The sequence below is a fragment of the Fringilla coelebs genome, assembly GCF_963513975.1.
Source record: "Fringilla coelebs genome assembly, chromosome: 1".
In the NCBI taxonomy this organism is placed as follows: Eukaryota; Metazoa; Chordata; class Aves; order Passeriformes; family Fringillidae; genus Fringilla; species Fringilla coelebs.
This window is the reverse complement of record NC_140028.1, coordinates 77,238,931-77,265,227: the sequence shown is the minus strand read 5'-3', so window position 1 is coordinate 77,265,227 and position 26,297 is coordinate 77,238,931. Positions and strand designations below refer to the sequence as shown.

General features: G+C 35.3%; 1 protein-coding gene across 1 annotated transcript in view; it reads left to right on the top strand.

The window, feature by feature from the left end:
* Window positions 1–3,655: 3,655 nt before the first annotated feature.
* The window catches only part of CDH18 (cadherin 18), a gene marked incomplete at both ends in the record, with an annotated part of 156,867 nt that continues 134,225 nt past the window's right edge, over window positions 3,656–26,297 (top strand). The window contains one exon of the mRNA XM_084216973.1: window positions 3,656–3,883. Coding sequence (XP_084073099.1) covers window positions 3,656–3,883 — 228 coding nt within the window. The remainder of the gene's footprint in view (window positions 3,884–26,297) is intronic.

Here is a 26,297-nt window from a genome sequence, read left to right as displayed (position 1 = left end):
AATTCATTATAGGTTCTTATTCTAAGCAGCAACTACTGTGCTGTAATGATTTCCAGCAATGTTGGTGGAACTTTCCCATCTCATTTAATTATTTATTTTAATTTTAACTCACTCTGACAGTCTCTCGAGCTACACAGCTCATTTTCATGAGGGCTCCCAGGAGATGACTATAACACAAGTCTACTCTGCAGTTGCATGAATCTTTATAACAAAAGCCATAAATCAAGACACACTCTGAAGCTGCAGACAAGAGCAATGAGCAGGCAGCATCTCAGTATGTTAGCTTCAATTCAACGGATTTCAGAAAGTTCTTTTTTTTTTCCTCCTCTGTTTTTCTTCTGTTTCTTGTCTAGTCTTTGTTTGACTGTCTCCTCTGCATTAACTGTGTGAGCTGTTTCCATCTGAACTTTCCCCTGTAGACACACCCTGCTGTCTTCAAGGTAGATTTGAGGTTTCTTTTGGGGTGGGTGTCAGGTCTTTAAATGCTTATTCTAGATATTTAGTAGGAGAGTGCTGAATAAAGACCTTTAACTGAGCATTAATTAGTCTTTGGCTTTAAAGATGTTTACCAGAGGTGAAACACTTCAAAGAATCGACACTTAAACCCCCTCCTCTTTTGATTGCTGAATTTGTCTTTGGGGAAATAATACTTTGGGCTTCATGTACAGTTCAGGAACTGTTGAAGGCATGATCTTCTGAGTATAACAGGAAGTAGATATTGCAATGTTTTTTTCTGGTGGCTGTCATTACTACTACTACTACTACTACTACTACTACTATTATTATTATTATTATTATTATTATTATTATTATTACTACTATTATTCTTTTGGTTCAGAATACAGGATTTTAAAACTTTTTGTTTGGGCTCAGGTGCTTAAAATAAAATCTTCTAATTAAATTTAATAAAATAGTGGTTTTACTAAATAAAAATGCATTGCCTCCTAGTTAATGTTAATGCTAAGATGAACAGAACTTTTTTAAGATGAAAAAGCCCTTCATATTTTGCGGTGGTATTTTATCTTTTTTTTTCTCCCAATATATTTGAATATTATATTTAATATTATAATACAAATGTATACTATTTATAATATATATTATACACATATACACACATATATCTATCTATATCTATATCTATATCTATATCTATATCTATATCTATATCTATCTATATCTATATCTATATCTATCTATATCTATATCTATTAATATAGTATGCCCTTAATATTTTTTCTGGCTCATTTGTGACTGGGGCATAACAGTTTGCAGGCTCCATTTTGGTTGCTTTGATTTGTCTAGTTTTTTTTTCCTATAGATGACTTCTGAGAGAGAAGAAAAACAAAGCTCTCTTTAGTAAATTTTGATTTGTTGGTAGCTTCTGTACTCATATATGCATTTTTATGAGGCAAGAATTTTCCATCACAAGTACTCCCACAGATTTTTTAAAAGAAAGTTTAGTAGTAATAATCTAAAATACATTTTAAATGCGCTATTTTGAGAAATCTCAATGTACTTTACATACCATTTGTAAGTTGTTACTTGCAGCTGGTGGTCTTATGAATGCCTCCCAGGCATTTCTCAGGATGGAAACAAAGGGAAGAAAAATAATACTTGAATGGATAAAACTAAAGAGTTAATATTTTGTGAGACACTCCTTAATTTTAATGTACATCTAAAGTATGATGACTAATCTATTTAAATAGATCATCTGTATATAAAGAAATCTATAAAAGGAAACTGCATGCCTCAAGGTAAAAAAATTATTTCTAACATGAATCAGCAAAGAATGCAGAAAGGCAAAGAAACTAAGAAAGAAGCATAATATACTCAGAAACAAATGTGAGACCCAGAACGGCTGGATTTTTATCCCTGATCTAATTAGACATCATACAACATTTAATTGTGAAAAAAAAATCCTTTTAAATCACATTTGAACTTATAAAAGACAATAATTCTTCATCTTGTATAAATCTTTTCAGAGATGGAATGCCAGAATTTTAAGGGAATGGTGTCTTGGACTTCAAAGGGATTGAGGGGAGACTGAAGTGCTTTGGAAGCAAGAAGTAGGGTAATGCTAGATGTCTAAAAATTCATTTCTTCCATTGAAAATGCCATATAGAGTTTCATTTTGAGCTCCTGCACAACCACAAGAGACTGAGGTTCTTCCTTCACTTCAGCAAAACTCTCCTGAACTGAGTACTAGCAATGGAAAATGGATCCTTTCTATTTCTAATGTACAGTAGTCTTGAAGTATTCTTCCATTGTTCTGATGAGGAATTGTCTTCAGCTAAGAGGTTTGGGATTCCATTATTATTATGGACTTGGGAGATACATAAGTTCAAAAAAATTTCAGCCAAAAGACACCTAAAAAATTTTCTTCTACTGGAATATTGTTTCTGTCTGATTTCTAAATTCTTTTTTGGTTCTTCTTTAGGGATTTTGAATTTATTCTGTTGGGTTCTTATGAAACCTAGGAACAAAATTAGTTTAATTTTGTTTCTGTTTATGTAGCTAATGTTTCTGTTTATGTAGCTTTATGATACTCAAAGAAGACCAATATTGGGAGAGTCCAATTTTTGTAGTTTCAGTTGCATGTTTTCAGACTACTGATGGACTGACTGATATGGAGATAATCTTTGACAGATAACTGAACAAATGGTTACTTTAATGTAACTGTTTCTCTAAGGTTGAAGAAATATTTTACTTTCCAAGTACAACTTCCGCATATATTTGCATTTTATTATTGTAATAAAAGAGGCTACATTTTCCTTTTTGAGGTTGAGAAAATACTGTCAATATACTGAAAATACTGGTAGCAAAACAGCATGAAATTTCTGTCAGTATGACATAATTTTATGATGTTCTAAATGATATTGGTTTGAATTTATATAAAGCACAAGGTGTAAAAATGTACATTTTGACTGAAGCTTCCTGTCAGTATGCTCTAGTATTGACTCAGAATTTTAAAATCCCATTTTGGTGGCATTCTTTCAAAACCCTTTAATGACTAGGTATTTTTCATCAAGCTGGTGTGGTGTATAGAACATCAAAAACTCATATGAAATTATTTAGTGATCATTATTTAATGACATTGTAGCAGTGATTTTGTTCTACTGCCAGAGCAGGTCAATGATTTGTAGGTAAAAGCCAAAGGAACTATTCTGAATCATCCAGGTTTTAATTATGAGCGTTTTTACAGCTTCTGGGAGCCATGCTGTCTTACTGTATTTTAACATAAACAATCAGGAAATGCTTTTAGAGGAAGCATTGAAATGGAATTTTAGTTCCAATGACAGTCTTTGAGTGCTTAGTACAACTTTGAGTGTAATCTAAGGTCAGAAACCTGAAAATTGCTGGTTTTAGTGATGAGTAAGTATTTTTCTTTCCTTTTCATATTAGATAGAAAATGGTCGGCTGTGGAACTCTATTGTGAAGACCTCAGAAGAAGTATCAATTTTTCCAGTCAGCTTTTCATAATGTAAATATAATTTGAGCTTTCCCAAATGGGCAGCTAAACCATGAACAAGCAGAAAAACCTAATTTGGACTGTATTTCTGAAGCAGACTTCACCTTCACTCTTGGGAACTTATTGAAGGATTACAGCTGAAAAGGACAAGAGAAAGAAAACCTTGAACAGGAATCTTATCCTACAATGAGAATTACAAGTACATCTTGTATCTGCCCAGTCCTAGTTTGTCTCTGTTTTGTACAGAGGTGTTATGGAGCTGCTCACCATGGCTCCATCAAGGTGACAAGAAATCAAACCAAACACATAGAAGGCGAAACAGAAGTGCATCATCGTCCAAAGCGTGGATGGGTGTGGAATCAGTTCTTTGTTTTAGAAGAACACATGGGACCAGATCCTCAATATGTAGGAAAGGTAAGGTTCTCTTTTGGCTTTGGTTTGTTTTTTTCCATTCCCTGAAATGTGGCACTGATAAGAGGCAGATCATTTATTTCCTTAGATGGCACCTCCTCTTTTAAGGGAAGACACCTCTTGGATTGCTACATATATTTACAGTGAACTTGCCAGTTGCATGTGAATACTGTGTTTATTATCAAAAGGATAAATGAAAGTATATAGGATGAAGACACTAAAATATGATGAAACAGTTTTTGTTCTGAGCTCAGCTAAACAGAGTGTGTGCAGTTGATCCTGTTACATCAATTTCCAGAATCCTAAATGCATAGGGTCACTGCTAATGGCTTTTCCAGACTATTTCAGAATTATATTGAGTTCTGCTTCAGGAAACATTACAAATGCAGTCTAAGCTCCGTATGGTATTCATTCCACTCTGAGCGTAGGGTGGAAAAGGTCTCCTCCAAAAGGAAATCCTCTGTGGCTTTTTTCGTACTACGAGATACAAGGTGTGTTACTTGTTAGAGTTCCTCAGAAGTCTGTGAGAACAAGCCCTGCATTTAAATTCTGATATATAGAGTGAGCTTCAGACATAATGTTCAGAATAATGTAATTGAACTGAAGCCTGGCCAGCTGAAGTCTGATTCATCATGTGTAATGCTGTCTGTAGAGCTTGGGTTTTAACTTGTATTAAATAACACGCAACTCTCCATATAACTTTAACCCATGATATATGACAGAGGAAGTTTTGCTCTCCTTGAAGACTGTCTTGCTGAATGATGATAGAATTTTTTTATTAAATAATCTACATGAGTCTTAATTTCCTAAATGAAATCAGAGAAATACATAGAATATGAAGGGTAAAGTAAGATGGTTAATGAGGAAGAGGGCATGGGAAAAAGAATTATTCCATTTTAGTTTCCCTTGAAATTAGAAATTCTGAAAATTATATTGCAGAAAGTAATGCAAGGGAACCAGTAGCCTCTGAAATCACAGATGTCTGGTAGTGAGGGCTTCCAAATTTGAACGGTATCTTCTGAACTAAAAATAGGAAGTGGAACAACTGTATTCAAGAGACTGTTAACACAAAGGCTGAAAAAAAATTTCTATAATGCCAAACTTAGTAAAATAGTAAGTATTTCAGAAGGCCAAAAATTATTGAGATATGTGAAAGAAATTTAAACTGAGAAAGGACCTTTCTAAATTGAGGTAAATATTTGCATTGAAAGAGAAGTTTTGAAAAGGGGTAAGTGGATGAGGAAATATGCCTTCAGACTGCTTTACACCGATTAACATTTTCATAAATGATTTTGGAATAGAAAAAATTTTGCAAAAATATTGTTGATTCAAAGATTTGGAGAAGAATCAAAACATTGTCTGAAAAGAGCTAGATATTATGAATATGGTTTGGCTATAGAAATAAAGAGTAAACCTTGGGAATATAGAACAATGAAATTAATTTCTGTTATACACTAGTGATTTATTGTAATTGAGAGAGGAAGAGAAAGAGCTGGTTACCAGATCTAGTGTCATTTCTTAAAGAAGGTGAATGTGTTACTAAGCTGCAAAAGCTGATATATAAAAAAAAGGGATAAAGGGCACTGAAGCCATTGTGGAAAATAGTGTTGAACTATTTGCTATTCTGGTTACTTTTAGCCAAGAAAAATGGATTTCTATGTGAAGCTGTACAGAAATAATTGAACATTATGGCTGGAATAGTAATGGAGAATAAAATATGTTTGTTTAATTAATTCCACAAATAATAGAAGAAGGCACATAATATTCTATAAATACACCTCTGAATAAACCACAATGAAAAATAAAATCTATTTAGGTTGATTGCAATTTTACTTGAAAAAATAAGGTTTTGGTAGCCATGAGTTAATTTGGAATTCATATTTAGTAAATTTAGAATGAAAACAAGAATAAGTCAGATTCTGAAAGAGGATACTAACAGGAAGAGAAAAAAATAAAAGCTGAAGGTGTTTCAAAGTACAGCATATTTGTCTTTATGAAAGCATTTATAGACATGATTGCATGCCAGCACAGAAGCCTGGATTCAGTGAGCTAAAATATGGTCCCTTTCAATTTTATGTTCTTATGATGCTATTATATATTTCCTTTCATCCTCTGACCACTCTATTAATGCCACATTTACAGAGATCAATGAATAGAATTTCTTTCAATCCTTTGTGGTCAAAATGTGACTGCATGCCTTGTTTGAGGACATTTCTGCCTCTATACCTACCAGTTTTTCTCCTATTTTCCTCAAATAATTCCCTCTGGTGCTCATAATTTTCTACTGTGAGTACTTCACAACATTAGTAAGTTTGTCTTTGCAAAAGCTTTGTGGAACTTGAAAGTAACTGTACTCAATTTTCCATTTGGTGTGACTATTCTGATGACCTGATTTGAAGAAAACATCAATTATATTAGCTAAGGCATATACTTTTAATTAAAAAATTAAAAAAAAAAAAAAGAAAGGCTGGCGGGGGGAAGCCTGAGCTGAGACTGTCATAATATCAGTAATTAGCAGAATTTCAGTATTGGCAATTTAAACAAAAAACAGATATTTTAGAAAAATAGATTTTTTACTAATGTTGCATTAAATTGTACACACCTCATCAAGGTCTCATTTTACATGCCTTTAATTTGTCAAGTAATTTTCACACAAAGCCACTCCATTATAAAGGAAGTCAATGCCTTTCAATTCCAGGCTTCTGTTGGGTGGCAGCATGCTGTCAATTCTGTCAATTATTATTTCTGTAGACTAGTCTGCTTCACTGGTGAGAGTTCTTCCATTTCAGATCTGTCCTTTTACATATTTCACACCCAATTTGGGAGTAACATCACAGAAAGCAGAGTCATTATGTACAATGGTGTTATAATGCTCACAGTCATTGTCATGGAAATGCACAGAGGACAAGAACAGGGTAGGCCTGCAATGAAGATGGTAAGCTTTCTCATTCTTTCTGTGAAATGACTGTCAAGAGGATGGATTAATTCACTGCCATCATCATAAAAACAGTGTTAGGACAACAAATTATCATTATATTTTAATATCAAGCATCCCCCCATTCCTCAGTCATTTTTCCTTTTCTCCAAGAAAATGTCATTTGGAGAATTCTGTATAGAATTCATCCCTATTAACCATACTCACAAGGTTTTTCTAGGAACATGGCGAGGCACAGGTCCTGGAAAGATTAGCTTATTATAGAAATGGAAAATGATCCTTTTGTAGATATTGTCTGAGATTCTCAGATTATTGAGCTGGATCCTAAATGTTTCATGTGGGGTAAGTCTTCAGTGTTTCAAAGTATGTTTCGCTGATGCAAGAACCCCAAAAAAATAGCTTTGTATTTTAAAAGGTTTCTTTAAAGTGTTTAAAACCACAATGACTTCTTTCACCAAAATTATTAATTATTTCTGGATGGTTTCTGGAAAACTTCTGAATGATCAGTGGTATCTGGAAGTGTTAGTCCAGAGAGCCTAATGACCTGCAGGCGCAAGTATGTCTATGTGTGTGTGTGTCTGTGTGGGTGTGTTTGCAATGCAGAATCTGTGGAAATTTGAGAAAGGAAGATAAAATATCATTGCCTCAGATAAGTAACTTGAATGCACAGACTGAGCTTTCAGTTATATGAGACTTCTTGTCTTTTGTGTGTCACTGATTAAAATTCCTAATGAAATTATAGCCATGAGTGCAGAAAGGGGCAGGGTTAGTGAATGCACTAGGACCTGTTGATGAGTCAGTTACCTACTGCACCAGCTCAGAGGAATTAATATTTTCCTGCAAAAATCTAAACAAATTTGGGCTGTAGTACTGTAAGCTTTTACATCTCTCAGTTGTCATAGCTGATATAATTTACATTTCTCTTGCATTTTCTGCATGTTTCTAGGTTAGATAACTCATGTATCAACATTTGGAAAAAATAGCAAATAAAGAATTTTAGGAAATAAGTGAAGAAGACTATGTGTTTCCTTCCACAACATTCTTAATTTTGAAGCTCCACACCTTTGTCTCCAGAGGGTCTGCTCCTTCTTAAAACAATATTTCTAAAAATCAGTTGCACTGGAAGCGAGTCATAACTACACATTTGCTGTTCTTTTTCTTTGGAGAGGGAAGTAAATAAGCAGTGATAACATGAAGGTCACTGTGGATTTGGGGCTGAGTGAGTCATGCTATTAAGACTGAATAGCAGAGGAGTATCATGCACAAAACTGAAAATTTATCTGTGAACCCTTTGGATCTCTGTAATACCAAACCTATACCTCTTAATCCACTTCAGATGACTTCTGAAGAGTAAGTAAGAATGACTGTTCAGGTATTCAGATCTGCATTGGTTTTCAACTGCTTTTTTCTTCCCTAGTTTGGGGATGGCACTTCACTTAGTTCTTATATGTTTGCCTGTAATGCAAAAACAGTTTCAGATTAATGTTGATGTAGGAGATAGGGAAGTATGGAACAGTTAGAAATGAGTGTGATTATAGGAAAGGAGACAAGAAAGTAACAATTTTTAATGTGTCTTGAACTATTTGTACTGAAAGTTAGATTAGGAAAGGAATCCCAGGTGTTAGATTGTATTTACAAGATAGCAATTCTTTTAATTCATAATTTTATTTTTGAAAACATAAATACAGCATAACAGACTTGTCATTCAAAATTATTTTTTCCAAGTAATATGTGACATGTTATTGCAATAAGTTAGTTCTAATACAAGACAGTGAATCTAATCTTCCCTGACCAGATCAAGAGAATTTCCCATCTGTGATTTAATGACAGTAAGGGGATATCATATTTGTTTTAGAATAAGTGCCAAGGAAAAAACAAGGTTGGAGTTTAACAATTAAAATATTTTTATCCCATTTTAGAGGTTTACATTAAAAAAAAAAAAATCAGACATTCCAGCATTTTTAGCACAAGCAAAAAGTTCCAAAATTTATTTTGATAAAAAGGAGTTTTATTTTATAGTAGAGAAAATTGAAAGGAAATTTTGGATGACATAGTCTAAATATTTTGCACATTATTTGTTAGCCATTTTCATGCCTCTGTAAGGTAGACAAGCGTCATCAGCAACAAAAACAACTTCTTAAATATCATGCATCTCACTTTCTATCTTTTGGGTTGCTACTTTCACAAATAATGTATTTATATAAAATAAGTTTCCTCTACACCTAGAGAAAATGTAGTAGCAAGAACAACATGAATAATAAACCTGATGTCAGTATAGCACAACATTATATGTCCCTATATCACATTAGCCATCTCCATTTCTATTGCAATTTTTACAAAAAAGCTAACTCAATATTCTTTCCAAACCCAAAACTTTCCCAAATAAAAAGGCATGCATATGTGCTTATTTTGTCCTGAAATCTGTTTGTACACACAACTTTGCTGCCTCCTACCTTCATTTGAGAAATGTCATTTGGTTTCACATTTTAAAGTTGAAGGCATACTACTTGAATTCTACAAGTCTCAAAATGCTGTAGACCTTTACGTTTTTGGGTTTGGGGATTTTTTAAGTGGCATCTCCAAATATTTAAAGGTCATTTGGGAGAAAATCCAATCCAAGAGAAGAGAGAGCTTTCATCAGCCAGGTCAGTCTGATTTTCTTCCAGTGTGCCAAGCTATATCTAAGGTTTCCTGAAGCATGGCACTGTCAGGGGCATTTCGACTTGACAGAGCAACCAAAGAAACAGAAAAGCATGAACATATTGAAGTTCAGTCCTAGTCCAAAGACATAGGATAAAGTGTTTACCTTGTTTAACTTCATTTAAGTGAACATGAAATTGCACCAAAAAGAAACTGGCTCTTTTATGTCAAAACAGCTACATTAAGTCTAACATGTCAAAGTAATAACTGTTTTTATAAGGAAGCTTTATGGAGTCTGTCAGTTCTACATTGCAAAACATGAGCTTTCTATGTGAAGACTGTTATTTAAATTAATGGTTCAAAATAATTTTGTCAAGGTGATCTAATCTTCCGTGAAGTTATTATGGACTGAAGAACTTGATTTTTTTTTTTTTTTAATATATGTTTTACTTCTTATTCTTTCATGAATTTGCCACACCGGCAGCCAATCTTCTTTACACTGAACAAAGACGTTGATGAAACCAACATCTTCTGTGTGGAACTGCCACTTCTCATTTAAATGGTTTAGCAGAAATTTTTTGAGAGAAAATCCAGCCTTGTTCCCACCTTTCTTTTTTTTTCCTACTTTGGTCATGAATTTGTTTGAAGTGCCGGGGCCGTGCCGGGGCTGTCCCAGTGCCGGGGCCGTGCCGGGGCCGTGCCGGGGCCGTACCGGGGCCGTGCCGGGGCCGTGCCGGGGCCGTGCCGGGGCCGTGCCGGGGCCGTCCCAGTGCCGGGGCCGTGCCGGGGCCGTGCCGGGGCCGTGCCGGGGCCGTCCCAGTGCCGGGGCCGTGCCGGGGCCGTGCCGGCGCTGCCCGGGCCGGCCCCAGGCGGTGCCGGCGGCTGCAGCGGCCCCAGCGCAGGGCACGGCCGAGCCCCTCAGCCCCGGGGAAAGCCTGGGCAAGGGAGGGCAAAACGCTGCCCGGCAGGCAGGGCTGAGCCAGGGGAAGGGAGCGAGAAACAGCCCTGCGAGCCCCGAGGGGACAGCGGGAGCAGGGACGGGGCCGGGAGAGACCCGGCAGGGATGGCCCTGCGGCCGGGAGAGAGCCCGGGCGGGCTGGGCTTTCCCTGCGGCCTCTGGGAATGGACTCAACGTTGGAGGAGGGAAATGTGAGGAGAGAGGATGAAGAGGGGAGCTGCCATGGGCTGCCCGCTTAGCCCCATTCCCCATCTGCCTGTCCTCTTGGGAGAGAAGAGAGAGACCAGTCAGGGCTGAACGTGAACTGGAAAAAAGTTGGGTGTGGAGGAAAGTTTTTTTTTTTTTTTTTTTCATTTTTTTTTTCCCTTAACCTGCAACTCTATTTTAATTGCCAGGAAATTAACTTCAATTTCCTCGTGTTAAATGTGTTATAGGTACTAGTCAGTGATCTCTCAATTTTTTCCCAGCCTATGAACTTTGTTTCATCTCACTTTCTTCCTTTCTGATCTTAAGAAAGACTGAGGGTGCAGCTGGGCTGGTGATTAGGAGTCAGCCAAGACTGACTCACCATGAAGTTGATGTGGTACAACATGCTTGCTCTGTAATTGCATCTTTAACTCATGCCATACTTTGAATACATAGCCTCTTAGCCTCTGACAGTCTTTATATGAAAACTATGTAAAATAGCCATATAATTGGTGTCTGTTTTAAAACAAACAAACAAACAAACAAAACTCCCCAAAACAGAAAAAAACAAACAAATAAACAAAAAAACAAACAAAAAAAGAGATTGTAGACCAATTGCATACATCAGATGTAGCAATGAGGAAACAAAGATAATTCTGCGTATTTTTATATTAATTATGATCTTAGTAACTTTGTTTTTAAAGTATACTTACCATCTGATTGTAAATCAATAGATAATGAAGCTGCAAGTATGCTGATAAACTCCAGTGTGAATTAGCATGTCAGTTGCTTCTCAAGGATCTTCTTCACCTTATTTTAAGAGAGGTGCTCATTTGTGTTCATTGTCTGTGTAACTTTTAACTCCCAGATTCCTTGTTGTCTTTTAAAAGATTTTGCTACATCAATTTGCTATTCAATATATAATTCAGGATATATTTGTAAAATTACATATCACTTGAAGGGTAGATGTTATCCTTCAAGTCTCATAGAAAATTTGTATCTAATGCCAAATTGTAATTTCTTTGGTTCTAGAACACATGCACATTTTTTAATGGCAACAAAAATGTGTGAGACAATAACAAGTAAAGCAGGAGAACTAAGGTTTAAATCTAAAGTTCTCTGTCATTTCTAATCATATAACACACAGTCTATGGAACTAAAATCACAGTGATGAATATTGAGATGAAATGTCTTTGTAAATGTTTAATTTCTAAAATACAGTAGGTTTTTCTCCTTATTGTAGTGGAAAACTACAGCCCATAAAAAAATGAAAGCATTATTTCAGATTAGGTTTGGTTTTGGTTTTTTTCTGCCTAGCTGGATTAGCTTTCTTTGGTCCTTGGCAAGCAGTTAGTTCTCATTTAAATAAATATTCCCTCAAGTTTATCATCTGCAATTTAAATATACTTTAAATAACAATAAGAAGAACTTAAGCATCTTTGTTTGGAAAGAAAGTTCAGAGGTGAGGTCTGCATTCAGATTATGCACAATGGTTTACAGACAAGAACCTGAGCAGTGATAAATCTTTACATCTGAGATTAGAGCAGAATAATTTTAAAGTCATCTTTGTATTCCTGTGATCTTGGGACCATTTGCTAAAAAGTCTGTTCTCTCTAGAATTTTGTTGAGGTTTTCTAAAAGACAGGTTGCCTGTAGGGAGCTATTCAAGACAGGAGATGGAACTGTTACGGAAATGTCTCTCTGCAAAAAGTTGTCATTAAAGGTCCTGGGAAATAAACTCACCAGAAGAGCTTGTCCTAAACCTGTTACTGAAGAATAGTGGTGTAGCTGACCTATATTTAAACATTTTTGTCAGGTCTTCATTTTAGCTAATTCTAATATTTTTAAATTTTTCATCAGATTACAAACAAAAAAAAAAAATCCAATCATAAGAGTTAATAGTTTGTATTCATAAACTTACACTTTGTATTTAAGTCAGGATTAGTGTACAATTAATTTTTGTGGCATGAGATCATTGCATGTCCTTATCTGTTTTGTTGTCAGATATGTGTAACCTTAACTGTTGCCAAAAAGTGGGGATTTTTTATTGTCTTCCTGTGAATTTTAATAATGGATACTTAAACTATCAGTATAAAAAAAGAGAGCTTTTCAAGGTTTCATATGAAAGACATACTAATAATTACAGTTCTAGTGAAGAGTTCTTTTCATAATGTTCAAAGGTCCCACTTGAGACATTCTTGTGCTACTGATAAAAGAGGTGCTATCCAACAAACAAACACCCTCCTTTACATTAAGAAAGCCTATTCAGGAAAGAGTTTCTTTATACATTTGCAAAGCAAATAGAAATGCTTATAACTAATATAAATTTCCATTAAAAAATATACATTTCCATAATAAAAATCCATTTTGAAATGCCTGGTCGATTTTTACCCTTTTTTTATATAAGCTTTTTAATAAGTGTTTATTACCATATATATATATATATATATATATATATATATATTACTGCTTAGTATTAATTATAAATCTTAATTGTAAAAGTCAATAGCGGGTTAAAGAAGTGTAATTCTGAATTTGGAAGTATTACAGAAGCAATGTCTGCACACTCTAGATATATGAATACTTTCTATCTAAATACCTTGGGTGAAATCATGGCAACATAACTTTTAACAAATCAAACAGCATCTAACATCTGTATGGATGTTTCAGATGTAATAATAAAACTGTGAGAACATCATCACTATCCCACTGACTGAAATAACAATGTTGCTGATGATGTGTTGGGTGCTCAGATAAATTCTAAGACAGGAAAATTGCAGCAATGATGGGAGACTTCAGTTACTCCCTGGAACACAGGTCGAATTTTACATTGAGCTTGAACCCTAATATCAAAAGGCTCTAAGCATTAAAGCTGTCTGCCTCAGAAGTTATCTAGTCATCAATCTAAAAAAGAGGAACTAAATCAAAACTTAAGTAATGCATGAAGCTTATGCAAAATACCCAACAGAAAGACGTGAAGGGCTAAAGGAGGTTGGAATGACCAAATCATACAGTAATGAGGGCAAATAAAGGCATAGACTTTAAAAACAGTCTGTTTCCAAATGAGACACATGGAAAGGATTGATAAATGTTACATGTTAATTGTAAAGCAAAATAACCCATTAAAGTGAATTTGAGGAAAAACTGGTGATAAAAATTTCTTCTTCAGAAACATGAGGATCTGGAAGCCTATCAGAGGCTGCTGTAACAGAAGACACTTCTGGAACAGAAAACACCTAAAGAAAACAAAACATGACTGTTGCAGGAAAGCTAAAAGAATGCTTTTGAATCTCTATAGGAGACCTTGAACAGTTATTTTATGAGCAATGTATCAAAGGTGAAATCTCAAACAGAGGCGTTGTGGGAGAGACTCTGGAGAAAAGCAACAAATGAACAGTAATTATCACACATTCCTGCTGCAGTAATCCAGGAAGAAACACCTAACCAAGTAACTTTGGTATGTAGACATGTAAAACTACTTTGGTACCTAAGGACCAAAGTGTGCAGTTATAGCGACGCAGTAAACAAACAAAAAACAATCTCCAAAAAATCGCCAAAACTTTCATGTGAGGAAAAGCAATACCACTTAGCATTATAAACTATTTGTGGGAAGTGGGTAGGTGACAAATAGCTAGGTAACAAATTTTATTAATTACATAAGCCTGAGAATAAAAAGAGAAAGACCAATCATAATGAAGTCTAGCAGAAAGATCTTCCAAGAATTACTAAAATTCAGTACAGATAAAGAGAGAATGAGGCACATGAGCAGCAACTGAGTTGAGTAGTTTTAACTGCATTAACAGCTACCACTCATTAAAAGGACTGTGAGGTTCTATGATCTCTAAGATAAAACTACATCAGCTAAGTGCTTGGAAACAATCCAGTGGACAAATTGAATATTAGAATTCACTGGGAAGGAAAAAAACCTCACCAGTACCTCTTTAAAACCACAGTGCACCTGTACCTCAAATGCAAAATATGAATATGGTTGTCATATTCTTATCTCTTTCCACAGCAAAAGAAATATTTCAGAGAAGAGCTACCAGGCTGATGTAAAATATAGGACAGTCTCTGTATAAGAAGAGACTAATTAGATTATTAGCCACATTATTTGTTAAATTCTATATTTTCAGTTAGCAACTTCATTTCTGGAATTTTTATATTCTTTTATAGCTGTTGTCTTTCTAGGTACAGGATCTTTTATGGGAAAGGATGACTTTGGAAGTAGTATAACAAACATCTGAATAGGGGAGGTCTCTTCTGGCTGAAAAAAAATTAAGTGGGTTGGGTAGTGGCCTAGACAGTTTTAAGTAATATGAATCAGGAATGGTTTTTTACTTTCTTTCCCTTCCCTCCAATTAGCAGTAAGAGTCTTACAAAAAAGCTGCCAAAACCATAAAGCCCCAAAGCAAAAAAAAAAAAAAACAAAACAGACCAGCTAAAAAAAAGAAATGTTGACAGCCTAAAAAGTAAACAATGCAGTTTTTCATGTTTGAAATTGGTGAAGCTGCTTCGTAGAGCATATACATTTCATACCACATCAATGCGGCTATAATGAATTATGGTTATTCATCAGGTAAAAACTATGGCACATTGACAGAAAGGCCATGCATTCAATAAATCAGAGCAGTATGTCCACAAATAGAGATAGCTCAGGAAATCTTAACAAAAATCACTTTTGCCTGTCACACACCTATATCACAAGGGTTTGTTATGATACTAAACATTATTCCAAGCTTGACTGTGTGAGAGAATATCAGTGATGAATTCAGAATTTCTAGTCCATAGTCCTTTCTTAGAAAACCTTTCCTCTCTCTACATGTCGAAAAGACCACTAAAAAGTCTTGTTTTACATTTTACTTGGAAGAAATAGTTTCTCGATTTTCTATCCACATTGCATGAAAGCATAATGACATGATTCTTTCCAAGAACAAGGAATAGTTTTCATTAAGAAAACTGACAATTTACTCATTCAAAGCTTCTTTAAATCATCAACCATAAGGATCATGTAAAATTTTAATGTAGGTTACAGGTGAAAGCTGAAATATGTGAAGTATATGGTAGTATTTCTTTAAATATTGACAACATGACAACAGTTTTGGGGGGGGGGGAAATCCAACCCAACCAAAAAAACTCTTCTGTCTCACAAGTGCTAGTGATACTCAGTAGCTCCAGTTTAGTGCACTGCTTAGGAATTAAATTATATTGTTGTCTTGTTTGATTTGTTTCTTTCCAGTTTTGACTTTAGGGTATAGGTACTGTCAGAAAATCAGACCCCACTGAGAAGCCTCTGTATATGAACCCTAAACCAGTGACATCCAGAGTTCACTTCCTTCTATATATTTATTCAAAACAACACTTTTAGGGGGAAAAAATCTGTAATTTCTTCTTAGCTGTGGCCACTTTCTTACTTAAAGAGCTATTAACTTTTACCTTGGACAATAATGTCTTTCATCTATTATGTATTACTTTTCTCTTGGTGAATCAACTGCAGAAAGTGATAGTTTTTATTAAAGTGACACATCTGCATCTCTCAAGTATATTTCTCTAACTTCAATAGGGATATTGATAATTATTACAGTGGTTAATAAAATCACAGAATCACAGAATATGCTGAGTTAGAAGGGACCTACTATTATTATCCAAGTCCAAATCCTGGCCCTGCACAGGAACATCCCAAGAGGCACACCGTGTATCTGAGAGCATTGTCCAAACACTTCTTGAACTCTGTCAGGTTTGGTGCTGTGACCACTGCCCTGGGGAGCAGTTCCAGTGCCCAAACACCCTCTGAGTGAAGAATCTTTTCCTAATATCCAGCCTACACCTCCCCTGACACAATTTCAGGCCATTCCCTCAGTCCTATTACTGGTCACCACAGAGAAGAGATCAGTGCTTACCCCTCCTCTTCCTCTCAAGGAAGTTGTAACTGCAAAGAGATTTCTCCTCAGTCTCCTCCAGGCTGAACAGACCAAGTGATATCAGCTGCTCCTCATATGGCTCCCCCTCAAGGCCCTTCACCATCTCAGTAAATTCCTGTGGACAATCTCTAATAGCTCAATGTTTTTCTTACATTGCAGCACCCAAAACTGCCCCCAGCACTCGAGGTGAGGCTGACCCAGCTCAGAACAGAGCAGGACAATCCCCTCCCTTGCCCAGCTGGCCATGCTGTGCCTGATGCCCCCAGGACAGGGTTGGCACTCCTGGCTGCCAGGGCACTGCTGGCTCGTGTTCAACTTGCCATTGACCAGAGCCCTTTCTGCAGCACTGATTTCCAGCATCTCATTCCCTAGTCTGTCTAAACATCCAGGGTTTCCCCATTCCAGGTGCAGAAGGAATGCATATGACCTAATTAGGCAGTATATACAAATGATCTTGAGTGGAAATCAGGTGGTTAGAGTAATGTTTCTGATTCCTTCACAGAAAAGACATTAAGTAGAAATGTTTTTCTCTGTCAGCTGTTTGTAGCAAACCATGATTTAGAAAACCCTAGGTAGAAATGTGATGCAAGTATAAAGCCACACAGGCATCCCAGAGGGAATGTAGGAGTTTCCCTTCTGGCCTAGTGGATACTGAGTAAGCTAACTTCAAATTTCTAGAGAACTGAAGACCCATTTCTGATATCTATAATAAGTATCCTCCCCATCCTCCTCCCCTCCTCCCCCCTCACCCCCCCCCCCAAAAAAAAAAACCAAAACCAAAACAAAACCAAACAAAACACACCAAAAAAAACCAAATTAAACCAAACAAAAGCAAATAAAGCAAATTAAAACCAACAGCCTGAGAATTTATAATTGGAATAAGACAATGCTCTTATTCCAAAAAAATTATCTGTAATGTTTCAGTTCTTGAATACCAACTGCAGAAAAGGAATCTTCTCTGTGTGGGAGAGTGTTCCAGTTTTTCAGCCCTTCTGATTTACCTTGAATAAACTTGTTTTGAAACGTTCCTAATTTCTCATGGTATTCCCCTCTGTTGAATTGTTGCCAGTTACTATATTTTCTAACACCTGCATACCTCCCCCATTGTCAGTACTATCAAGGAAGGGGAGGCAAACTTTAAAATATGTTCATAATCTGCAGAAATGCTTTCTCCTCAGCCTTCATTATTCAGCTGGATTCCATTCCCTTACTGAAATTTCTCACATTGCAGTTTCCACTTTCCAGTGATCTGTGGCTATGTTTCCTTCTTCTTATCTTTCTTTGCCGTGTTTCACGTGTAACTCCAAAAGATCACCTTGCTCTAACTTCTTGTGGGTCTTTTGGAGGCTAAGAGGATTCAATCTTCACATTACTGCTATTCCACTGGCACTTTATGGAAGATTATATAAATATGTGAGCATTATGTATGTAGGTACTTGAAGCTGAAGGCAAGCTATTCAACGCACCTTTCTTCAAATATTTTTCATTCTGAAAAGTATTAAATAAGAAGATAATGTATGTTTCAAGATTATATATTGCATTTATATATTACAGCTACATGTACTGCTAATGGGGAGCAAGATAGGAAAAACGTGAATGATTTTGGTTTGTATCACCTACAGTCTTGCATCCAAAGATTAATGGGAGATATCAATTAATTCACCTTCACAGCATTTTTCTGAATCTTAATTTTAAGATTAGTTCACCATTTATCAAAAAACCCCTTCTCCCCATTCCAGCATATATTTATTAAAAGGAAAAAAAAATTAAAAATGTGTACACATGGAGTGGCTTTCAGTTTTCCTGGATTTTGTCACCTCAACAGACAAATGTATTTTACATCAGACAGATGTAGACTTACTACCAGTGTCTAATCTAATAAGTCTGAAGGCATAAACCAAGAACACAAAACAAGGGACTTTTCAACAAGCAGAGTTTTACCCTGAAGTGTTCATCACTCCACTGAAGCCTATAATTAACAGGTAGTCATGCAGCATAAAAGGCAGCTCTGCACCTCCCATTTCCTTGTTTTCTTCTTCTTTGTGCAGATTTTGTGCAGAGAGAAAGATGCATCTCTATTGTCTTGTTAAGAGAGTATAAGCACTTAAGTCTTGGAGATCTGCAGCTTTCTAGAGAGTAGGTGTAGCATCTCCTATGATAATTAAGAGCATCTAATGTAACATTAACGTATTATAGAAGTTTATGCAGTTACATTGAGTTTCTGAGAAAACTATATCAAACCACACTAATGTGACAATAATCTGAATTTCACAGACTGGCTTCTCAGCTGATGTAAATACTAAATAATTGGATTTTTTCTCTAAATTGTATTGTATGATTTTGACACATTTGTAGGGAACTGTATGCAATGTAATTGTATGTTGAAATCTGTGTCCTAGCTGGTGTTTGTTTCATGCACCCTCTGAAGAATTTTTGACAGAAACCACTTATGAATTAAGTGTGCAAAGCTCTCCCCGAGGGGAAAACATGAGTTAGCTATTTTTATAGTAAGATGTTTTATGGAAGCATAAGTGGTTATAAGGTGTCATGGAGAGTTTGGTTTCTCTTCTGTTAGGCACTAATATCATGTGTGGAGCAAAAGTGCATTGGAAATACAGAACAGAGCTTATAGGAGCAAGACAATGTGCAAGTGTAGAAAGACCCAAGGGGTCACTATGCTGTGTCTGTAGAGTGTAATCTCAGATCAGCCAGATTTCAGGCATGAAATGACAGTGAACTTGTTTGGTTAAGATATTCCATCACTTTTTTGAATGCCTTCTGCTTTGGGTCAGTGCTTTAAGTTCTGTCCCTTTTGCCAGAAGATGTCTTTAGGCTTTGTATTATAAAAGACATTTGAATTTTGAAACAGAATAAAATGCTTACCTATGAGAATAAAATGGATAGCTTGTATTTAACATCTATGGAGAACAATTTTTGTAATTCTTTTGAAGGTCCCATATCTGCAGATCACTAAGGTTTATTTTTTTCCTTGCTCCTTTTCAAGTTAAAACAAAACAATTGAAAATCTGACATATTAGAGTTCTGAAAAAATGAAATTAAAATATTAAAGTTTTGGGCTTTATCGTAATCAGTATTTCTGAGAATTTCAAAGAATCCTAACTTCAGAAAATTTCCTAAGCATCGAAGCAATGCTTTAGGGGTTTTGCTAATATTCAGCTGACAGTCAAAAGCTAAATTTGGAATTGACTTTTGTTTGATAGGTTTTGTTATGTGGCAGTAGCAGGATCTGGATGAGGTAATGCATAAAAGAATCTGTGTTTTTCATACACGGAGATTTTTCGAGTGTAAAGCAACAATTCTCATGCATTCTGCAGAGGTGAGATGCCCAGCAGAGGACACACTGAGAAGCTGTGTGGCTGGATTAATTGTGCATGTGATACATACAACAAATAGAACTTGATTAATTAATTAACTATCACGTTTGTTGATTAGGAGAGTTGCAAATGTCTTGATTTATGGCCTTTAATAGCAAACTTCGTTTCCTGACAAGGAGGGAAATTGAGAACCAAAGACATTTATTCATACATGTTTATGAACCTCTACATGAGGGAGGAGAAATAAGGCCTTGTTCAACTCTGAATTTAACTATATGACTTCAAAATTAAATGCATATTTTAGGAGGAGAGTTTTTCTTTTCCTGCTTAAAGTAAACAGACATGCAACAGGAAGGCCAGTTTCACATTCTATATAGGTTTCACTGTTCCTTTTTGTTTCTCATTCTATCAAAGGTGTCAAGAATATTTTTATGGGTCAGATTCTGAGATGACATTTTTACATTGGATTATCTTCTGTAGAGCTATTTTATTTTGTGTATTGGTGTCTTTAAATTTTGTATGCTTACTATTATTGTTTCCTCATTTCACAAAAGCTCCTCATGTTGAAATAAGTTAAACTACTGTTAATATTTTTCCTCTTCTTCTGCCTTAAGAATTTATATGGTATTCTGAGTAGAGGGTGGCAGTGAAGGGAGGCAGCAACTGGAGTCAGAAGGTGGAACAGCAGATAGCACTGCTAAAAAGTACTGCTAAATCCCTGAGCAGACTCTTAGGTCTCGGACTGCCACGAGGAGCAGTGCAGAAGTGCATTCTCTCATAGCTCAGGGCAGCTGGAACAGCACCACACTGATCAGTAGTGAGTCATTGCACAAGACAGGTAGAGAGAACAATTATGTGCAAAGTAACTTGGCAAGTTGGAAATAACAGCCTGAATTGGAAGCATGAGGACTGTGGAAGGAGAGTAAGGCTTCAAGTCAGTTTTAGCTTCACCATTTATTTACCATTTAGTTACTCACTGCAATTTTGAACCATAATTTTACCATAATTGAACCATAATTTAAATTACACTGTCAGGTCTCTGAGATCTTTGGATTTCCAGAACAATGGAAAGGATTTTTAATTAAATAAGGCTCAGTACTGTTACATTTTTAATAGCATCTATTAGTTTAATATCTATTAGTTCTACCGACTGACATTACCTTTCACAGTTTTAATATTGCCTTTTTTTACAAAAAGTTAAAAAAAATAAAATACTGGGTTTAGAGTATTAAGCAGTGTACAAATATCCAAGAGCTTTAGATTTTTTTCCTTTCTTTTCTGCTTTGTAGCTCTAAAGGGGAAAGAAGCATTTGTTATTATTTGCTTAAAAATGTGAAAATATGAAACTCCTCGAAATGGCAGGATCCCCAAGTATTTAGGGAAGTCTCCCGACTTTTCTGAAATGATGGGCAGGAGATAGAATTACACAAATAACAAGTATGTAACTCTATGAGTTCAAAATATACTATTTTATTTAAAAGTTCATCCTTAACTTAGTGTCACTTCAGTAAAAAATTCTGTTGTGTTTTCCACAAATGATTAATTTCTTCTGATGACCTTGTATTGTGTGTTTGCAGAGTACAGCAGAATATTTCTTCTTATGTGTGTGTATATATATATGATTCAGAAAGACAAATAACTAACACATGATAAATTCTCTAACTGAGAACTAACGCATGATAATTCTCTAATATTAGTGGTATGATCACGCATTATTTCTGTGTTTAAGCCCCTTATTCATATGGGGCTAATCCTAAACATAAATATAAATAGCTATTTCAAGAAATCTAAGGAAATTAATAAATCTGTTATTTTTCAAGCCTTACACCTCTTTTGAAATTTGAGGTAGAAACTATCTGCCTTGTTTCTATGCTTGGGGTTTTTTTGCAGATTTTGTTTGATTCATGAAAATATGTTGTGGTAGTATTTCAGCACTCTTGTCTGCAAGATAAATTAAGTGTTGCTGATGTGTAATGAAATAAAGATTCCCTGAAAAAAATAGACCCCTTTTCTACCCTTTATAAATGCTACCTTTAAAAGTTAGAGTCTAATTTATTCATAGAATTGAACCTTTACCTTTCCCTAATCAAGGAAGGATAACAGATTGAAAGGAGATGATTTATGCATGCAATAGCCAAATGCTTTTTAAAAATGAGAAAGCAACAGAATTTTAGGTCAGGAAGAAACATCAAAAGATCATTCATTCCATAATGATAACCTGCTATGGGACCAGCTAAGACTAAACCTTTTTTAACAGAGTTTTGTCTACTCTGTCTCATTTAATCAGTAATCTTTTGCATCATCTTGTTCATTTCTTTATTCATTTTTTCATTTATTTTCTCCTATGTTTTCATTTTTGTTGGGATTTTTTTGGGGGTGTGTGGTTCTGCTGGGGTTTTTTCTGCTTTTTATTCTATTTTGGGGTTATTGTTTGGCAGTTTTTTGCTTCTTTTGGTTGGTTGGGGGTTTTTTTGTGATTTTTGTTTGTTTGTTTGTTATGTCTAAGGCAATTGTCCATAAGCCAGAGTTACTTGTATATTAACTACTGAAACTACATTATCAAGTTGGGAATGTTTTAGGAGAATAAGTAGAATCTTATTCAGCAAACTAAAATGAAATCATATCCAGAATTGATCAGATTGGAACTTTTATCTATCTTAGCATGATTTTTAGGTCTCTAGTTATTATTAGGACATCAGAAAATGTCACAAGATTCCCTGGTGTGGTAACATTAATGCTGGACATTCCAGAGCCCACTTGATTTTTTTCCTGAAACCCCCGAGCCAATGTGTCCTTTGCTCAGAGAGGTGCCTCTTCCATGCAGAGGCTCCTTGGTGAAGTTCTTTGTAAGAGTGTCAAAAAAAAAAAGCTATTTCAAATACTTGGTTAATAGGGAGTATTTCTGATAATCTAGCCCAGATACCTCACCAGCCAATGTTTTGAAATATCACTTCTCTCCTCATTTTGAATGAGTCAGGGGAACAGAGTTGTGAAAAAAATTATTCCTCTACCATAAAAAATAATATTTTTATTGTCAATATTGTCATTATTATTGGAGAGATTGTCCAGAATTGGTATTTTTCATTATCAGACTACTCTGGAAAAAATCTTTTATTGCCTATTAAATACATACTGGAACTTACATTGAAGGCCAGGTGAGAAATCTTTTGTTAGATGCATTCATATACAGTAAACTGTGCTTGCAATGGCTCAGGAGAGAGTGAGAAAAATTCATATTTGTTAGAAAGAAATTTACTGATTTAATATCAGGTAGAATTTTTTTCCTATTTCACAGGCCTTCAGTTTTCCCTGGAACAAATTTAAAAATCAAATGGAAGTTGAAAAATAATTATTTACTTGAGAAGGAAAAGAATTTAAAAACTCATAAAATAAAGCACAAGGTGCATATCATGTAAGAGGTAAACCTACATAGACAGAGGCAGAGCAACAACATTACTGCTGTAAGATATAAATGGAATTAATCAGAAACTAAGAGTACTAATCCCAACTGTGGGCTGTGAAACCACTTTCTGTATTGTTATCATTAATTAAATTATGCTTTCACAAGACTTCACTTGTCCTTGAGCATTTTTAGAATTTTGCAAGCAACTATTCCCCTCACATGCTAATTTCAATAACAGCATGATACTGAAAGGACCACTTCCAGAGAGGAAATAAATGGCAGGCAAACTCATGCTCTACTGAATGTGTCCTTGGTGTTTTTCTGCAGAGCTGTTATCACAGCCATATCATATGCTTTAAGACGACTGCTGGAAGCTTTCTTCTTTACATTAGAAATTTATGTAGAATTATGGAAAATGTATGAATTCCCCATTCCAAAAAAACCCACAAAATGCGAGTGAAGTATTCTAAAATACATGTGAATCTAAGCTGTCTTTCTCAACTTCACTGAGATTATAAGTGCACTGTATATATAAATATGTGTACACCTGTCTTTCACAGAACTAAATGTGGATGTTTTGGTGAGAAGGGGCAGGTTGTGTTTTTAAACTGAAAATGCATTTTTTGCTTGTCCATGGAGCCTTTGGATTTGTTTAGAAAAAGCTGAAACATAGGTGATCCTGAAACAAAGGGCTCCTTAACTTTGAATTACTTACTCTAATGAAAATTCCACATTAGCTACCCTAATTCTTAAACATACATATTTAGTCTTGGACTTTTTTCCATTTGAAAACATGCATATGTTTCTATAACTTTCTATTCGCTGCAGAGTTTTGCACCCAATCCTTCCAAAATTCTCCATATCATTCAGCAAAAAACTTAAATGCCAAAACCCTTTGTTTAAATTTTCATATGTCCTTGACATGACAGTCTATCAGTGCATTCAGTGTGAATGCTGCAGGAGGTGGGATTGTAGGAACTGCAGTGCACATGGAGCATGCAAACAAGAGTGTTACAGGCTAGGATGCATACAAGAACATAGCGTAAAAAGGGAAAGTGAAGAGGCATGGTGGAACTTTTTAAAACATAGAGGGATATAAGATACCCTGAGGAAAAGAACTTCATCAAATAAGGCTGTGATATTCTGGACTGAGGAGTGGTATTTCCCTCTTTTGACTAAAAGTTCAATACAACAATCTATCTCCAGTTTATAAAATTAAAAAAAAAAAAAAAAAAGTAAATCTGCTCTGAAAAATCAGAAGTCTTCAGAAAGCTTCTCCCTTTGATCTCCCGTACCACTGAGGACTCTGCAGCTTGCCTGAGTGCTCACTGCTCCTGCCCTGACCTTACACAGACAGCTGAACTTAAGTAAGCAATTCATTAAATAATAACCATTTAATGTTCTGAGAACCATCTTACCCTGCCATTCATGACCTGGTGTGAATTAAAACTTTGGAGACTGGTACTAGGTATTGCCTAAGTAGAATTTTAACTATGTGATGTCTGCAGTTGCCATTGGAAGCTGAAGGAGCATCATTGGTTAGCTCAAAAGGTCTCATCTTCAGAATAGAATGCATTATCTCTTTTTATTTTCACACAATCTGAGTCTAAAGAGGAAACAACTCTTCTCCTGTATGTAAGCCAAAATGACCTTTGTAATTCAGACCACAGGATATTTGTATTAGTAAGTTCTTAGTATGATTTTTTTAAGTGCATCCATTTGATGATAACATATATAAAAATATTTAAAATGCTTTTTTTTTTTCTGATTTTATGTATTGTACAAAAAGTCAGGCATTAAGTAATGAAAGAAAATGTAGTTTTGAAGCCAGTCTCCTACCCATTATGACAAGTCACAGAAGACATATGCAGTATTTTTGGTATAATTTATTTTGGAATTAGTTGTGAGCCAGATAGATTAAAAAGTTACTCCCAAGTAAAACTACTTCAGTGATACTGTTACTAATCTCTAAGGGAAATGATAAGTGTCTGTCCTTCAGAATGTAGATTTTTTTTTTTCTCTCTCTACAAGTTAGATCAAGTCAGGAATTTGTCCTTCTAAGGAAAGAAAAAATATACTTCATTGGAATTTACAGATGAACTGTTTTGATACAATCTTTCTTGTTTTACTCCTACTGTCAGTTTTGTTGTGATGTTGAATATTATTCTGTAGTTTGCTCCTCTCACACATATGTGAAATTGTCCAAGAGGGAGGTGAATTTGTGTCTGAACAAAAATTATATTTATATTAATAGAAGAGGTGGGGAGCAGGAGTCATTCCTGGTTTCACCCAGAGTTTCCTTGAGCATGCCTTCAGAGAATGTGATATTTACTATGTTTCTAACATTTGTCTGAGTCTTCTTTAGTTCTAAGAGCACAACATTGTTTGGGTCAGAAGGAACATATTTCCAGTTGATTATGTAATTTGAAAATTATATTTTGAGGGGGGTAAAAAAAGTTGACCTCTTGTCAAAATTAGATTTTTATTTCTGCTGCCTAAACAGTAGTCATCTTTGTTGCCCTGAATTTTTATGTTTGGACTATGTAGCACCACTGAATATAGCAACCTGATAGATTATTCCTTACATGGAATACACAGGATTTTAGCAATATGAGTAATATTTACTCACTTTAGGATGACTAAGTGAAAACTTGTATTCAGTGGGTGTTTGAAATATCAAGCAATATGGTTTTGTTATTTTCATTTTTTTCTGAAAAAGAATAAATATTTTGGGACCTCACAGTATTAGGTTAGGAAAAAAAAGACACTGGAACATCAGAATCATAGCCCTGGATCTTCTGCTGGGACATATGGGCACTTCTTCCTGAAGCGCTTAAATGTAAAGAAAACAGTCTGTTATGGAAAATGTGTTAGTGAATAAACTCTACATCCAAAGTAGACTATAGTGCTCTGTATTGACACTCTCTTGTGCTGCTGGCAAGAATGTGTAGTAATTGAATGCGTAGTAAAAAATGTGTAGTGAACATCTTAATGGCCTCCCAGAATGAACTATATTTATATTACTTTCGCTGTTATTTTATA